This window comes from Oncorhynchus mykiss, chromosome 7 (assembly GCF_013265735.2).
Source record: "Oncorhynchus mykiss isolate Arlee chromosome 7, USDA_OmykA_1.1, whole genome shotgun sequence".
NCBI lineage: Eukaryota > Metazoa > Chordata > Actinopteri > Salmoniformes > Salmonidae > Oncorhynchus > Oncorhynchus mykiss.
The window spans coordinates 68,075,556-68,093,757 of record NC_048571.1 but is presented as its reverse complement, the minus strand read 5'-3'; the positions used below and the strand labels follow the sequence as shown (position 1 = coordinate 68,093,757).

The 18,202-nt window shown below is 45.7% G+C and overlaps 1 protein-coding gene across 1 annotated transcript; it reads right to left on the bottom strand.

Annotated features, from left to right (window-relative positions):
* Positions 1 to 1,317: 1,317 nt before the first annotated feature.
* Positions 1,318 to 16,308, bottom strand: LOC110529007 (prostacyclin synthase). Its single transcript, XM_036984492.1, has 10 exons — positions 16,128 to 16,308; positions 13,832 to 13,955; positions 13,378 to 13,553; positions 12,446 to 12,592; positions 12,101 to 12,228; positions 8,554 to 8,762; positions 6,217 to 6,382; positions 5,563 to 5,744; positions 3,988 to 4,139; positions 1,318 to 2,605 (listed from the first exon to the last, which is right to left on the bottom strand). The coding sequence occupies exons 1-10, from the start codon at positions 16,196 to 16,198 to the stop codon at positions 2,455 to 2,457; spliced, it is 1,506 nt and encodes a 501-aa protein (XP_036840387.1). The 5' UTR covers positions 16,199 to 16,308; the 3' UTR covers positions 1,318 to 2,454.
* Between the last annotated feature and the right edge of the window lie 1,894 nt (positions 16,309 to 18,202).

Genomic DNA, 18,202 nt, shown 5'->3' with positions numbered 1-18,202 from the left:
GGCTTTACTATTCTTGGGTAGCGGAATGACTTCCCTCCATGCCTGAGGGCACACACATTTTCTAGTAGGCTTAAATTGAAGGTGTGGCAAATAGGAGTGGCAATATCATCTGCTATTATCCTCAGTAATTTTCCATCCAGATTGACAGACCCCGGTGGATGTTGATAGACAACAATAATAGTTTCACCTCTTCCGCAGTTACTTTACGGAATTCAAAAGTTCAATTCTTGTCTTTCATAATTTGGTCCGATATACTTGGATGTGTGGTGTCAGCATTTGTTGCTGGCATGTCAACCCTAAGTTTGCTTATCTTTCCAATGAAAAAGTAATAAAGCAGTTGGTAATATCAGTGGGCTTTGTGATGAAGCCATCTGATTCAATGAATGATGGAGCCGAGTTAGCCTTTTTCCCCAAAATGTAATTTAAGGTGCTCCAAAGCGTAATACTATACATCTTTAAATAATTTAACTTTGTTTCATAGTATAGTTTATCTTTATTTAGTTTAGTCACAACTTCTATCACGTTTAGGTAAGACCCAGATGCAGACAGTGTAGAAGTGACGGGTTTATTACAATCACAGGCGAAAGACAGGTCAAGGCAGACAGGGGTCAATCATCCAGAACGGTGGGGTAAGGTACAAAACGGCAGGCAGTCTCAGGGTGGGCAGACTGGTCAAAACTGGGAAGGAATAGAAAACAGGAAACAGGCAGGAGCAGGGAAACAAATGCTGGTAGGTTCTACGAACAAAACTAACTGGCAACAGACAACAGGTATAAATACACAGGGGATAATGGGAAAGATGGGCGACACCTGGAGACAATCACAAAGACAGGTGAAACAGATCAAGGTGTGACAATTTCTTAATTTGCGGTACGTTTGCCAATCAGTTGGGCTGCCAGACTTATTTGCCATACCTTTAGCCTCATCCCTCTCAACCATCCAATTTATCAATTACTCATCAATCCAAGGGGATTTAACAGTATTTACAGTAATTTTCTTAAATGGGTGCATGCTTATTAGTAACTGGAATAAGCAATTTCATAAATGTTTCAAGTGCAGCTTCTGGTTGCTCATCATTACACACCACAGACCAGAAAATATTATTTACATCATCAACATATGAATCACTACAAAACTTATTGCATGACCTCTTATCCACAATATTAGGAACTTTGGTTTTCCTAGATATGGCTATTACATTGTGATCACTACATCCTATGGATTTGGATACTGCTTTCAAGCACATTTCTGTAGCATTAGTAAAGATGTGATCAATACATGTTGATGATTTAATTCCTGTGCTATTTGTAACTACCCTGGTAGGTTGACTGACAATCTGAACCAGGTTGCAGACACTGGTTACAGTTTGACGTTTTTATTGAGTGAGCAGCTTGATGATAGCCATTCAATATTTAAATCACCCAACAAAATATACCTCCCTATTCATATCACATACATTATCAAGCATTTCACACATATTAACCAGATACTGACAGTTATTACTTGGTGATCTATAGCAGCTTCCCACAAGAATGGGATTTAGGTGAGGGAAATTATCCTGTAGCCATATTACTTCAACAGTATTTAACATTAGATCATGTCTAAGCTTTACAGGAATGTGGTTCTGAATATAGACACGGCAACACTGCCTCCGTTGGCATTTCTGTATTTTTGGTAGATGTTGTAACCATGTAGTGCTACCACTGTATCATCAAAGGTCTAAGTGAGTTTCAGAGATAGTCAGAATATGAATGTCATCTGTTACAAGCAAGATCACTTCATGGACCTTGTTTCTTAGGCTACATATGTTAATATGGGCTTTTTTTTAGCAATTTTCTGGGTCGCTTGATTGTTTGTAATGCTTTATTGAGAAGCTTATCAGAAGTAGACTTACTCATGTTATTTACATTGTAGCTGATGGTGCAGGGTGAGCTGCACAAAGTGGTCTTCCTTCTAGGGGACACCGCCTCAGTGATAACAGTGTAACTGGTTTGTAGGCACATGATTACTGCATGCAACAGCTGTAGGATAAACATAAGTATTCGGTGCAATTAGGGGTACATCAATTAAATTACTTACATTGTGTTTGCCAATGCCCCTAGGATCATGTACATTTGATGCTGCATTATGACGACTCATTGTCATAACGGTAGGAAAAGTCATTGTTTCAACACAGCCTTGAAATGCGTGGACAGAGTCCATGAGCCAAGATGATTTGGATGGTTTCCATCATTCCTATAGAGTATCTTCTGTTTCCAGAAGGTGTCAAAGTTATCAATATAAGTGACTCCAGCAGAGCTACAGTAGTCTTTTATCCAGCTGTGTAATGCCAGCAGTCTGCTGAATCCTTTACACCCGCGGCCCAACGATGGTACTGGACCTGAAATAATTGACAGTTTTTTGGAGTCTTTTAAATCTAAAATCAGGATGGTGTGTGGGGTCAGGGGTCATGACCTAGTGCAGAGTCTTGAGTCTGTAGTGGACCTCCAGGTCTCCGTCAGGCTGGAGCATCCCGAAACCATATCGACTAGGGTTGACCGGAGGAACGGTGGCAGTCGGGTCACACAGCTCCAGGTCCAGCCGGGAGAGGACCATGAACGCAAACCTGACAGTCACAGGGAGGGGAGAAGAGCATGAGTTGAGAGAAAAAAATCAGACCTGAATGTATCTTTGAGTACACAGTTGTAGATAGAATGTAATCTGAATGCAGTCTGCCATGTAATACAATATTTGCATATCTCACATATGGTAAAGCCTAGAGATTGCGACCCCATACTGTATGTCTACAACTGTTCTACCACCTGCCTCTTAATCTCACTGTGGATTAGTAGGATTTGACCTTTAAACTACTAATATCTTCCACAGAAAGGCACACACATCAGCAGTTTGTGATCGTCTTCGAGGACCCCTATACGACTGCACATCGATACAGCATAAACTATAGCACTCAAAGCCGTTAATGGCAATTTCAATAATTTACGACAAATTTAAACTCTATAGAGATACAGGTGTAGGAACTTAGTTTGCTAAATTCCTAGTCAGTTTGCTACAGGAAAATAATCCTACAGCAACAGGACAACAATTATTATGTTGATTATAATTAATGGACATATTTGTATGGATTGATAATTTGTTTCTCAAGGGAGAAACAAGTCTGAAATTGCAAAGTGGAAATGACAAACTTCAGAATCCTTTTTAAACCTCAAAAACACTACAAGTAAAAAAATCCTGCATTGCTGGAAAATGTTCCTGCAACAGAGTGATCAAATTAAGATCCTACATCTGTATGTCACGTTCGTCGTATACATAATGAGCTGACCAAGGCTAAGTAGTGAGTAGAGTTCCACATATTTATTAAAGTGAACCCTCAAAAAGCAAAAGACTAAACAAACATTAAATTCATAGCGCACATGACACTAAACCAAAACAATATCCCACAAACGCAGGTGGGAAAAGGACCACACTAAGTATGATCCCCAATTAGAGGCAACGATCATCAGCTGTCTCCAATTGGGAACCATACTCACACCAACATAGAAATTCTAGACTAGAACACCCCCTAGTCACGCTCTGACCTATTGCACTATAGAGAACCCCAAGGGCTCTCTATGGTCAAGGCGTGACGCTGTACCAAACATTTGACAGCTAAGCAGACAGAATGATTAATATAAATAAAGAACTGATCCTGAAAAGTGGATTTGCTTAGTTGTTTTATACAGCACTACACACTACATATACATAGCCTAAGGTACCGATCTTGATGTGGTTGTAAATGCCTCATTAATCATTAATACCTTACTAATGAACTCATTCATTAGGGAAACATCCATCCAAAAAACGTTATGCAATAGCATAACAAACGTGGAGTGGTTTGGATGTACTAAGCTTAGTGTGAGGTAACCTGCCTCCGGATCTGATTGTGCTGTCTTGCCAACTCCTATGGTCATTGTCAATAACAACAGGTGGAGAATGTCATATTATACTCACTGTTTGATGCCACTGACTGCAAAGTGTCTCCCAACACACATGTTCTTGTCTGCACCCCATGGCATGGTGTAATATTTCAGTCTCTCCCCATCCTTATAGAACTTCTTCTTCTCTGTCCCGTCTGCGTTTAGGAAGCGGTCATATTGAAATGTCTGTAAAGCAGAGAAGAAGAAGAGAAGAAAGTATAAAAGATCGGTGAAGAATCCAGCTGCGAACTGGTCCGTTTGTCACAACTTGGGAAAGCTCATGGGAGACGGTGTGGCCACATTACCATAACGCTGTTTATATAATAGCCTCAGATATGAGGTTTACATCTAATTGTTGTATACGATGAATGAGTGAGTATGATACTGTTTGTATAATTGTGTAATATGATTTTAGACTGTTTAATGAAGAAAAATACAATTCCCTTTTGATTTGAACTAAATCAGAGGACCGCCCCTGAGCCCAGTTAGGGTCAGGCCTCCTGGGATAGCCCCTTTTCTGCCATTCTGAATAAAACCCAACTTTGAGAAATGATCAGCAGACCAAGCTTACCTCAATTACGAGATGGCTAAAGGTTGCAGACCATGTTTTTCTCCATTAGGAGGACAAAGGTTGTAAACCATTGCTGAATCTTTGAACCATACCACGTGGTTAAACTCTTAGACTATCGATACCGACAGAATAAGAACAAGTCTTTGATACTAATTACTAGTCTGCAGCTAGGAATTCAGTATCATTGAATGCGAAGAACGACAACCGCTGAAACACCCATTCTATAACAAATGTCACTTTGAACTATCCCCTCTAACCAAGACAGAGAGAGAGAGGGAGGGGAGATGGACAATTCTACGAAAGACACAAACTTTTCACCAGCGATCAATAAATATATATATTGTAAATATATATATTGATTGCAATTGTTCCCGAATGAGTGAGCGTTCATGTGTAAAGGATTAGCATTTCAATTGTTATAATTATCACTCTGTAGTGACTTCTTAGTCGACCCCCACTTCCCCTTTTGTCTAACAAGCCGCCATGACGGTTTAGCCCACTAGGGCAAATTCTCCTATCATTACATTTACCTTGTTTGTTTGTTTGTTTATGCATTTCTGTGAATTACTTAGTTAGTAATAAATAAAAAATGTAAGACAATTGATGTGTGGATGACTCATAGTGCAGATTGGGTTCGTGCAGATAACCAACTATTTACGACGTTTGGAATGAGACTAACATGAGGTAAAGTAAACAATTAATTAATTCGAAGACTAATTGATCAGATAAAATATCTGAAAAGTTATTTTAGGAAATGATAACTTTGTAATCTGAATATTTTTCCTTGGTGCCCCGACTTCCTAGTTAATTAGTTACGTGATTAATCAGTTGATCGCGTAGTAACTAATTACAGAGAGTCTTTGATAAAAACTATCAGTCTTCAGTTAATGATAGTAAAGACACAACATTTAGATTCATTGTATTAACAGGTGGTGGATTAGACTGAATAGTAATGTCAAATACATCTGTATACTGGTATGCTTCCAGTGCTTAGATTATTCTGACATTATTTCAGGTAACCGTATTGTGCTGTATTACCTGTGGGTCGTGGTGTATCTGAGGGTCCATCTGCGGGCTGAGGAAGGGGAACAGACACACCCTGTCCCCCTGTCTGAGGTGGTACTCCTGTCCACTGGCCAGACGAAGGGTCGTGTTCTGGATCACCTCTCTGTTGATGAGGGCAGCAGCAGTCAGACGCAGGGTCTCGCTCAGAACACTGTCTTTGATTGGGGAAAGGTATCATACACATGATGAGAGAGGGTTGGGAGTGTGTGGGAGTGAAGGAGCTCATAATCATTACCTTTGGCCCAGATTGGTTTATAATGTAAAGTAAACTCCAGTGGTAGACAATGACCATAGGAGTTAGCTATAGCACAAACAGACCTGGCACCAGGCTACATAATCATAACACTAGAGGTATTTCCTTCTGGAAAGCTGTGGATACATAAGAAGAGGATAATATCACATAATAACTTCATTAAACCACTGTTAAAAACATATTTATCCATCTTTACTTATTCAGCTCTCTGAATATCTTTCATTTTTTCACTGGTTATCCCCCCCAGTTCAGAGCTGCAGTTCAATATTTTACAGCATGTCTTTGGCTGGCTGGCAGAGCTAGGCAGAGAGCCCTGAGAGCGCTGAGGTGGAAGAGACAGCGAGTGAATAATAGAGGTTGCCTGGGGCTCTTACCAAAAACAGGTGTGCTGTGGTGCTCCAGTGTGTCCAGAAGGTGGTGCTGTAGGGAGCCGTCCTCCTGCAGAGCCAGGCCTCTGAGCTCCTTCTTCACTGCTCTCATGGCCTCAGGGTTGGTGAGCAGGAAGCCCAGCAGCCAGAAGGCAGCAGGCCCAGCGTTACCCTGGAATAAAACACAACACAGACTCAGTCAGTTCAGAAACAGCAGGTGTATTACAGAGCAGAACTTTAAGGTTTGACAAATCCAACACAGCACTTACTCTGAGCCCATCAAAGACAGTGAACCCATTACCAAGCATGATGTTGCAGTTATACTGCAAGGTTAGACAAAGCAGACACATCAGAGTACATACACTGTACTCTTTGAACACACTGCCAGAAGCCTCAAGGAGAAAATGGAAGTGTGTTTGGAGAAATCTACACACGGATGTTCTCTTTCCCCCCCTTTTCTCTGTCTTTTATTCTCTCTTTTAGTCCTTCCTTACATCATGGTACTGTGGCGTTTCGAGCTGTCAGGTCTGTGTAGACCGGGCGGTCAAAGTCTACAGAGGGCTGAGAAGTCTGTCTGAACAGTCAGACGATAATTGCTGTCGGTTCAGGGAACCTCTCTCTTCACCATTTCCTCTCACAGGTCAGGTCTTCACTGATCCAATGACAGCCAGGGTTAATGCAAGGCAAAGACCAGGTCCAGTGGCTCTCTGAGTGACTCACTGGCCTGTCCCATCACAGATCCCATATGATGAACACTAGGCTCCACAAACTGGAATGCTTCATCTCAGTTTACTTTAGGGGGAACAGTAGGAGTCTTACAGTATAAATAGTCAATGAATATGCTGCATGTTTTTACTGACATTTTAGTGTTTTCCTGCAAATCAAGAATACATTAAGATTCAAAAACTTGGAATTCTATTTGAAAATTCACTGGTGTACACAGTAAGACACTTTGTTTCCTCCTCAACTCTTCTGAGTGTGTATTTGTGTACTGGTGTAGTTGTGTTGACAGCAGGGGAGCAGTCGAGTGTGTGATGGACTGAATATGACACTAGCTCAGAGATTCACTGGGCTGTGGAACTGCCTCCACCCCAATCCCCAACAACACATACAGAGCCATAAACATAAAGCTCTCATAACTATGTTGCAATACATTTTTATATTTTGTATCAACATGAGAGCATTTTGGGTGTAAAGCATGTGACGAAGCATCTGCGATGGAAGAGACTGAAATTCAGTCAGTATTGTATTTTACACTGAGGAAGCCTACCTCTTCTCTGTGTGACTGGTCGTGACAGAAACTACAACACACTACCTTCTCCTCACCCTCAGTTCTAATATGTTTCAGTGGTGCTCCTCTTCCTGAAACTGTCTAACTGTGACTGGGCCAGATTCCCAGCAGAACAAACATCAATAAGCAGGATACACTGATGCTAAGAGACAAGCTGCCCTCTCCTATCCCAGCCTGGCAAGGGATTCAAGGTCCACAGAGACAGAGGTACCATCTTGGCCAAGGACTCTCTAGCACTCCCCTGGTCTGAGTAGGCCGACTAGGGCTCCAGTGCTCCAGGCTGAACAGAGCACCAAAAGTGCCAAAGGGAGCAGAGAGGGCCTGGTACTAATGGCACCTGTGCGTCTTTGCTGCTCTGAAACTTATGGTGAGACAAGTGCCAGACAGACAGACAGACAGCACACTAGCTCTCCCATCTGGCCACACAGTGCAACAACAGCTCATTCATCACAACTTGTTGGGACTGGTTTGAGGAAGGAAGCCACAAGGAACCTATTATTAAACCACCTCTGGAGCTCATGAATATAGAGTTGGAGACAACTTCATTGCTGTGATCTATATTGGATTTTGACATCAACATTTACCTCTAAATTGTCCTTAAATTTGCACACTAGGCCTAATTTCTTGATCTCAATTTGAGAACATATTCTGATGCCTCAGATGTATTCTGACACATTTGTCCATTTCTGTTTGAAATTAGACAGGTTGGTTTGTGTGTCCTGCCAACTCTTCTTTTTTCCACAGAGGGCTGTGATCTGTGCTGTTCTGGAACGTGTGGACCCATTGTCTAAGAAAACACATAACTCCAAACAGGTGCCATGGAAACACATTAATGGAAACCTTTTTCACATTCATTACTTCTTACATAATGGCATCATGAGTCAACTGTGCTGACATGGACATTATGAGTCATTGGGAGAGAAAAATCCTGTGAACTCATTCATGCCAGGGCCACTAGTAGCAAAGAAGGCACAGGAAGAGAAGGTGGATTTGGTCATCGGGGTGTGTCAGAACATTGTGTGAAAGGATTAGTCTGTTCTGTCTTCTGTCACCTGGGTGGCCCAGAGCTGAAGCAGCATGGCTCGTCTCTGCATCTCTGTGTCCACTCCTTCCCTCTGTAGATGCCTGAGGTAACTCTGCTGCCAGGAGCTGCTGTCTGACCCATGATCTATGCTCTCTGACCCCTTTCCTCTGCTCAGCCAGGCTGGGGACAGCAGCTCCCACAGTCGCTCCTGGGACAGGCTTGCTGTCCTCTTCTCCTCTATCGACATAGAGAGAGAGACACAGGTTAGAGAGGCCAGATCACACACAGAGAGACAGGCAGACAGATAAACAGGCAGACAGAGAAACTGTAACGATTCTCTTCTTGTGAAGTAGAGGCGGACCAAAGCGCAGCGTGGTGGTTGTTCATTGTAATTTATTGACGACACTATACATGAACAAACTAACGAAAAAACAAGAAACGTGAGAACTCAAAACAGCCCTGTCTGGTGCAAACACAAAAACAGGAACAATCACCCCCAAACACACAGTGAAACCCAGGCTACCTAAATATGGTTCCCAATCAGAGACAATGACGAACACCTGCCTCTGATTGAGAACCATATCAGGCCGAACATAGAACTAGACAAACTAGACATGAAACATAGAATGCCCACTCAGATCACACCCTGACCAACCACAACATAGAAATATACAAAGTAAACTATGGTCAGGGTGTGACAGTACCCCCCCCCCAAGGTGCGGACTCCGGCCGCAAAACCTGAACCTATAGGGGAGGGTCTGGGTGGGCATCTGTCCGCGGAGGCGGCTCTGGCGCTGGACGTGGACCCCACTCCATAATAGTCTTTGTCCACCTCCTTAGCGTCCCTAGATAGGTGACCCTCCTAAGAGACAGCTCGGGACAGAGGGACAGCTGCTCGGGACAGAGGGACAGCTGCTCGGGACAGAGGGACAGCTGCTCGGGACAGAGGGACAGCTGCTCCGGGCGGAGGGGCTGTAGCGGCCCCTGGCTGACTGGCGGCACTGGCGGCCCCTGGCTGACTGGCGGCCCCTGGCTGACTGGCGGCACTGGCGGCCCCTGGCTGACGGGCGGCACTGGCGGCCCCTGGCTGACGGGCGGCACTGGCGGCCCCTGGCTGACGGGCGGCACTGGCGGCCCCTGGCAGACGGGCGGCACTGGCGGCTCCTGGCAGACGGGCGGCACTGGCGGCGCTGGGCAGACGGGCGGCACTGGCGGCGCTGGGCAGACGGGCGGCACTGGCGGCGCTGGGCAGACGGGCGGCACTGGCGGCGCTGGGCAGACGGGCGGCACTGGCGGCGCTGGGCAGACGGGCGGCGCTGGGCAGACGGGCGGCGCTGGGCAGACGGGCGGCGCTGGGCAGACGGGCGGCGCTGGCGGCGCTGGGCAGACGGGCGGCACTGGGCAGACGGGCGGCGCTGGCGGCGCTGGGCAGACGGGCGGCGCTGGCGGCGCTGGGCAGACGGGCGGCGCTGGCGGCGCTGGGCAGACGGGCGGCGCTGGGCAGACGGGAAGCTCCGATGGCGCCGGGCAGACGGGAAGCTCCGGCAGAGGCGCCGGGCAGACGGGAAGCTCCGGCAGAGGCGCCGGGCAGACGGGAGGCTCCGGCAGAGGCGCCGGGCAGACGGGAGGCTCCGGCAGAGGCGCCGGGCAGACGGGAGGCTCCGGCAGAGGCGCCGGACAGGCGGGAGGCTCCGGCAGAGGCGCCGGACAGGCGGGAGGCTCCGGCAGAGGCGCCGGACAGGCGGGAGGCTCCGGCAGAGGCGCCGGACAGGCGGGAGGCTCCGGCAGAGGCGCCTGACAGGCGGGAGGCTCCGGCAGAGGCGCCGGACAGGCGGGAGGCGCCGGACAGGCGGGAGGCTCCGGCAGAGGCGCCGGACAGGCGGGAGGCTCCGGCAGAGGCGCCGGACAGGCGGGAGGCTCCGGCAGAGGCGCCGGACAGGCGGGAGGCTCCGGCAGAGGCGCCGGACAGGCGGGAGGCTCCGGCAGAGGCGCCGGACAGGCGGGAGGCTCCGGCAGAGGCGCCGGACAGGCGGGAGGCTCCGGCAGCGGCGCCGGACAGGCGGGAGGCTCCGGCAGAGGCGCCGGACAGGCGGGAGGCTCCGGCAGAGGCGCCGGACAGACGGGAGGCTCCGGCAGCGCTGGAGAGGAGGAAGGCTCTGGTAGCGCCGGAGAGGCGGGAGACTCCGGCAGCGCTGGAGAGGAGGAAGGCTCTGGACGGATGGGCCGGAGAGACAGCCTGGTACGGGGAGCTGCCACCGGAGGGCTGGGGTGTGGAGGTGGTGACGGATAGACCGGGCCGTGCAGGCGCACTGGAGCTCTTGAGCACCGAGCCTGCCCAACCTTACCCGGTTGAATGGTCCCGGTCGCCCTGCCAGTGCGGCGAGGTGGAATAGCCCGCACTGGGCTATGCAGGCGAACCGGGGACACCGTGCGCAAGGCTGGTGCCATGTAAGCCGGCCCAAGGAGACGCACTGGAGACCAGATGCGTAGAGCCGGCTTCATGGCACTTGGCTCGATGCCCACTCTAGCCCGGCCGATACGCGGAGCTGGAATGTACCGCACCGGGCTGTGCACCCGCACTGGGGACACCGTGCGCTCCACAGCATAACACGGTGCCTGCCCGGTCTCTCTAGCCCACCGGTAACCACAGGAAGTTGGCTCAGGTCTCCTACCTGGCGTAGCCATACTCCCTGTTAGCCCCCCCCCCCAAGAAATTTTTGGGGCTGACTCCCGGGCTTCCATCCACGACGCCGCGCTGCCTCCTCATACCAGCGCCTCTCCGCTTTCGCCGCCTCCCGTTCTTCCTTGGGGCGGTGATACTCTCCTGGCTGAGCCCAAGGTCCTTTACCGTCTAATTCGTCCTCCCATGTCCATACCTCCTCGCGCTGCTCCTGCTGCTGCTTTTTCCTTTGCCCATTACCACACCGCTTGGTCCTGTTGTGGTGGGTGATTCTGTAACGATTCTCTTCTTGTGAAGTAGAGGCGGACCAAAGCGCAGCGTGGTGGTTGTTCATTGTAATTTATTGACGACACTATACATGAACAAACTAACGAAAAAACAAGAAACGTGAGAACTCAAAACAGCCCTGTCTGGTGCAAACACAAAAACAGGAACAATCACCCCCAAACACACAGTGAAACCCAGGCTACCTAAATATGGTTCCCAATCAGAGACAATGACGAACACCTGCCTCTGATTGAGAACCATATCAGGCCGAACATAGAACTAGACAAACTAGACATGAAACATAGAATGCCCACTCAGATCACACCCTGACCAACCACAACATAGAAATATACAAAGTAAACTATGGTCAGGGTGTGACAGAAACAAATAAACACAGATATGTACACAGAGAGACAGACAGGCAGAGAGACAGGCAAACAGAGACAGGTACACAGAGATGACAGGCAGACAGAGAGACAGGAAAACAGAGACAGCTACATAGAAAGACAGGCAGACAGAGAGACAGGTACAGAGAAACAACTGGTGTTTATGAATAGATAAATACTGTATACATATGAGTAATGTATGACTACATATTGTACATTAGATTAAGCTCTATATTATGTACCTTGCTTAAGGGTTGAACGAGCCAGTTTTGTGAGAAGACCATCGAACTTGCGGAACTCTTTGTAGACAGCAGTGAGTTCAGTGACGTTGTTGCTTTTCTCTGTACCAAAGAGTGTGAGATACCCAGCCCTATAAGGACAGAAATAAGTGTAACTCTTGTGTAAGAGTAACTCTTGTGTGTTAGAGTTATGCAATTTGGTCCAGGCATGATACTCTAATTTGACCCTAAATTAACCCCCAGGCCAGTGACCCTGAAACATTTCTGATGTTACCTGAAGAGCAGGATGACTATTAACACATGTACAGTAGCTGGCCAGCACAGACATAATTTATTTCTGGTTTTTACCTGAAGAGCAGGCTGTAACAGAGGCTGAAAAGTCCGTCCTGCCTCCACTCTGCTGGGCTACAGCTCCTCTCCTCTTCTCTTAGCAGGGTCTGGAGGTGGAGGTGCATGCTGCTGCTTAGTCTGGCCAGGCTGGGGCCCTGGAAGTGCCTGGATATGATGGAGAGGACAGATTATTGCTACATGTTAACACAGATGGAATTAGATGAATGTGTATGTAGTCTTCTGGTGGAGATGAATTTCTTATTAGTTAGAATATAAGAAAATAGAAAATAAACTATTGTCCTTGACAGGGAACTGTACATTACGGTGTGAGGTCAGGTGTGTGTGGATAGGTGTGAGATCAGGTGTGAGGTCAGGTGTGTTTGGATAGGTGTGAGATCAGGTGTGAGGTCAGGTGGGTGTGGATAGGTGTGAGGTCAGGTGTGAGGTCAAGTGTGAGGTCAAGTGTGAGATTATGTGTGTGTGGATAGGTCAGGTGTGAGGTCATGGGTGTTTGTGGATAGGTGTGAGGTCAAGTGTGAGGTCATGTATGTGTGGATAGGTGTAAGGTCAGGTGTGAGGTCAAGTGTGAGGTCAAGTGTGAGGTCATGTATGTGTGGATAGGTGTGAGGTCAGGTGTGAGGTCATGTGTGTGTGGATAGGTGTGAGGTCAAGTGTGAGGTCATGTGTGTGTGGATAGGTGTGAGGTCAGGTGTGAGGTCATGTGTGTGTGGATAGGTGTGAGGTCAGGTGTGAGGTCATGTGTGTGTGGATAGGTGTGAGGTCAGGTGTGTGTGGATAGGTGTGAGTTCAGGTGTGAGGTCATGTGTGTGTGGATAGGTTTGAGGTCAGGTGTGAGGTCATGTGTGTGTGGATAGGTGTGAGTTCAGGTGTGAGGTCATGTGTGTGTGGATAGGTGTGAGGCCATTTGCATACAGGTCTAGAACACCTACTGTTCCATCCAGGCCCTCTCTGTGTCTGGGTTGTGATTGGGTAGTCTCAGGTTGAAGATCCTCTGCTTCAGGACCTGGGCATAGCGACTGAAGTCCAGAGAGGCTGTGTCATCGAGGACTGCGTCATAGGAGTTAGGGTCCAGCAGTACGGTGATGTAATGACCACAAACGCGCACCTGGAAGACATTATTTTAAACGTTAAAGTCATGGCATTGTCTATGCACGACTGTCAGAGTCACATTACACATTACAATAGTATTGTTTGTGAAAGCAAAAGCAATGTGAATTGGAGATGCACATAGCACTAGATGCCATAAAGTTGAAAGAAGCGTTTGAAAGTCAAATAACTTCTACAGGTTCACAGCAACCTATGTCACTAACAAAGACAAAGAAAGTGTTGAAGACTGACGAGGTACACAGGTACCTGGTCACAAAAATGTATAGAGAATCTTACCGTAAAAATGTCACCATGTTTTTGTTTCATCCGTGTTAGGAACTTTGCAGCATCTTTTCCAAACTCCAGGGCATGACCCAGCCATGGAATAAAGCCTTTGACTAATGGTGGCTCATTTTTCTTTCTGGGAGAAACAGACATACAGTTGCCAACCAAGATTAACCCTTCACCTCCCACACAAAACCAACTGGTTTCAGAGCTACAGTTAGGGAGATGCCCTAAAGTAGTTGAATGTGTGGGCTCTCCTTGAGCTGTTCTTGTCTATTAATATCCTGTATCATGTCATGTTTTACGTTTTGTGTGGACTGCAGGAAGAGTAGCTGCTGAATTATAGATATCCTAATAAATATCAAAAAAATGACTAACAATAGTACTGCAGTGTAGACATATGACATAGGGTTAACAATGGGTTTTGACTAACCATATAATCGTGGTCTAATGGTCTACGCTGCGTGTTCAACAATGTTGTATAATCAGTGAGACATTTATAACCCTGACATTCTTTTCATGAATTGGGTTCTGTGTAGAAAGTCAATCTCTTTGTAACTGAGGAAGTAAGACATTTGTTACGGTTTTCACAGCAATGTTCAATATTAGGAAGAGAACACGTTTACAATATAACTTAAATATACAGTTGTACTCAGAAGTTGACATACACTTAGGTTGGAGTCATTAAAACTTGTTTTTCAACCACTCCACAAATTTCTTGTTAACAAACTATCGTTTTGGCAAGTCGGCTAGGACATCTACTTTGTGCATGACACAAGTCACTTTTCCAACAATTGTTATCAGACATATTATTTCACTTATAATTCACTGTATCACAATTCCAGTGGGTCAGAAGTGTACATACACTAAGTTGACTGTGCCTTTAAACAGCTTGGGAAATTCCAGAAAATTATGTCATGGTTTTAGAAGCTTCTGATAGAATAATTTACATCATTCGAGTTAATTGGAGGTGAACCTGTGGATGTTTTTCAAGGACTACCTTCAAACTCAGTGTCTCTTTGCTTGACATCATGGGAAAATCTAAATAAATCAGCCAAGACCTCAGAAAAAGAATTGTAGACCTCCACAAGTCTGATTCATCCTTGGGAGAAATTTCCTAACGCCTGAAGGTACCACGTTCATCTGTACAAACAATAGTACGTAGCCGTCATACTAGACATGAACGTACTTTGGTGCGAATAGTGCAAATCAATCCCATAACAACAGCAAAGGACCTTATGAAGATGCTGGAGGAAACAGGTACAAAAGTATCTATATCCACAGTAAAACGAGTCCAATATCGACATAACCTGAAAGGCCGCTCAGCAAGGAAGAAGCCCCTGCTCCAAAACCACCATAAAAAAGCCAGACTACTGTTTGCAACTGCACATGGGGACGAAGATCGTACTATTTGGAGAAATGTCCTCTGGTCTGATGAAACAAAAATAAAACTGTTTGGCCATAATGACCATCATTATGTTTGGAGGAAGAAGGGGGAGGCTTGCAAGCCGAAGAACACCATCCCAAATGTGAAGCACAGGGTTGGCGGCATCATGTTGTGGTGGTGTTTTGATGCAGGAGGGACTGGTGCACTTCACAAAATAGATGGCATCATGAGGGAGGGAAATTACGTGGATATATTGAAGCAACATCTCAAGACATCCGTCAGGAAGTTAAAGCTTGGTCGCAAATGAGTCTTCCAAATGGACAATGTCCCCAAGCATACTTCCAAAGTTGTGACAAAATGGCTTAAGGACAACAAAGTCAAGGTATTGGAGTGGCCATCACAAAGCCCTGACCTCAATCCTATAGAAAATGTGTGGGCAGAACTGAAAAAGCCTGTGCGAGCAACGAGGCCTATAAACCTGGCTCAGTTACACCAGCTCTGTCAGGAGGAATGGGCCACAATTCACCCAACTTACTGTAAGAAGCTTGTGGAAGGCTACCTGAAACGTTTGCCCCAATTTATAGGCCATGCTACCAAATACTAATTGAGTGTATGTAAACTTCTGACCCACTGGGAATGTGATGAAAGAAATAAAAGCTGAAATAAACCATTCTCTCTACTATTATTCTGACATTTCACATTCTTAAAATAAAGTGGTGATCCTAACTGACCTAAGACAGGGAATTTTTACTAGGATTAGATGTCAGGAATTGTGAAACACGGAGTTTAAATGTATTTTGCTAAGGTGTATGTAAACCTCCGACTTCAACTGTATCAAGTTACACTGACAAATTACACCTAAATTATTTTCAATGTTTTGTTTTGCAATCCAAATGTTCAAGAAATATGAAGAACAATTACCTTGTGCGGGAAGAGTAAAGCATGATGAGAGCGAGCAGACCACTGACCATTAAAAGTATAGTCCAAAACATTTTCCCTGTTAAAAAAGAGATTGATAGTGTTATGTGTTCCTCTGGAGATGTGGGCTTTATAGTCAAGTGGCAGCCCTACAGTAGAACAGAGGCGTGGGGTGGAGGTGGGCGGGGTTGGTGACAGGTGTGTGTCATCTTAGTTTCTCTCTGTCAGTGGAGCTCTATCAACATGTTGTCTGCATGACAACAAGGGAACTGAAATGAAAATCCTCCATAAGTATTTCTCAAGAATGATTCAAACATATATATTTGGTCATTCTCTGCAGATGTTCCTAACAGAAAAGTGAATTGTCTTAAACATCTCCTTACTGTTGTGTGTGAAAAAAAGGTCATACTTTATGTTCTAAAATCCCATTTAGTCCTATAATTATAATTGGTACTTGGCAGTTGCTCCTGAACAGAAAAGTACCTAATCTGAATCATCTCTCCTCTGTTGACTTATCCTGTCTCTCTCAACCATCAGAGTAAGAACATTCCATTACAATGAGAGAACCTATATAAAGGGACTCCTCCTCTTCTACTTCTAGAGCTCTTGTAAAGACATGCCTCTCTCTACTCTGCTGTCTACTTTTTCACAAACATCATGTTCAGCAATACATCTTTGCAGCAAGGATTCACACTGCCTTGAGAATGGTTGTGAATATTGTGTGACAGTTTGGCAAATGGCAGTTTATTTTTCCACACATGCTTGATGATTAAGCTGACATTGAACCCACACAAAGCAGAACTTGTGCTATTTCGAGTATGCAATAATGGGGAGAAACACAGGAATCTCACCACTGAATTTTCATTTAAAAATGGTTGAAAGTTCAAATGGGAATACAATATCAGCTATTTTGCTTATTTATTCAACAGATTGAAGTTTTATCCCTGTGCTTCCTAACAGCAGAACCAAATGAACTTGATTGCAGATGAGAATACATTAAAAGTACATGGTGCAAGTGTTCCAAAACATTTGAGATTATGTGCAGATTATCACAGCATTTGTGAAGATTTCCACAGACCTACGTTGTCCTATGATTGCTATCTTGAACATGCATGCTTTATATAATTGCATAAGAAGACATTTAAAGTTATTGTTACCTCAACATGTGGCTATGGATGTGTTACTCATTTTAATGTTGAATGTTAATGTTAATGTTGAATATCCGGTTGTAGCAAACTGGCTCTAACTAAGATCCTACGTATGTATACTCCGAGTCGATACATCACATGAAGGATTTCCCTTTGACCGCGTCCACAAATTGGGGAAAACAACTTCATTGTAGATTTTTTGTTATACAGAAAGAAAAAAACACAAGGAAAAACTGCTGTTGTTCCTCTGTGGAGAAAAGGTACAAAAAAAGACACTCCTCAGTAAAAGGCACATGACAGCCAGCTTGGAGTTTGACAAAAGGCACCTAAAGACTCTCAGACCATGAGAAACAAGATGCTCTGGTCTGATGAAACCAAGATTGAACTCTGTTCTGAATGCCAAGAGTCACACCTGGAGGAAACCTGGCACCATCCCTACCGTGAAGCATAGTGATGGCAGCATCATGCTGTGGGGATTTTTTTCAGCTGCAGGGACTGGGAGACAAAGATGAGCGGAGCAAAGAACAGAGATCCTTGATTAAAACCTGCTCCAGAGCGCTCAGTACCTCAGACTGGGGTGAAGGTTCACCTTCCAACAGGACAACAACCCTAAGCACAACCAAGACAACACAGGAGTGGCTTCGGGACGAGTCTCTGAATGTCCTTGAGTGGCCCAGCCAGAGCCCAGACTTGAACCCGATCGAACATCTCTGGAGAGACCTGAAAATAGCTTTGCAGCAACGCTCCCCATCGCTACCTTGTCTCATAACATTTCGTATTATTCTGTACGTAAATCTAAGACATTCCATTTAGTATCATATGTTACGTTTGGTATGGTTACATAAGGCAAAATCAAAAGTAGGGTGGTTGGTCGGGTGGATGATTGGGTTTGCAACTTTTCAACTACTTACTACTTTTTATCTATTTTGC

Bases quoted from the DNA above. Each gene is read 5' to 3' on its own strand.
- LOC110529007 (XM_036984492.1), bottom strand. From the start codon at position 16,198: ATGTTTTGGACTATACTTTTAATGGTCAGTGGTCTGCTCGCTCTCATC. The intron at 13,956-16,127 runs GTAATTGTTCTT...TGTTTCTCCCAG, and splicing joins CTTTACTCTTCCCGCACAAG to AAAGAAAAATGAGCCACCAT. The intron at 8,763-12,100 runs GTACATAATATA...CTATGTCGATAG, and splicing joins TCGTTCAACCCTTAAGCAAG to AGGAGAAGAGGACAGCAAGC.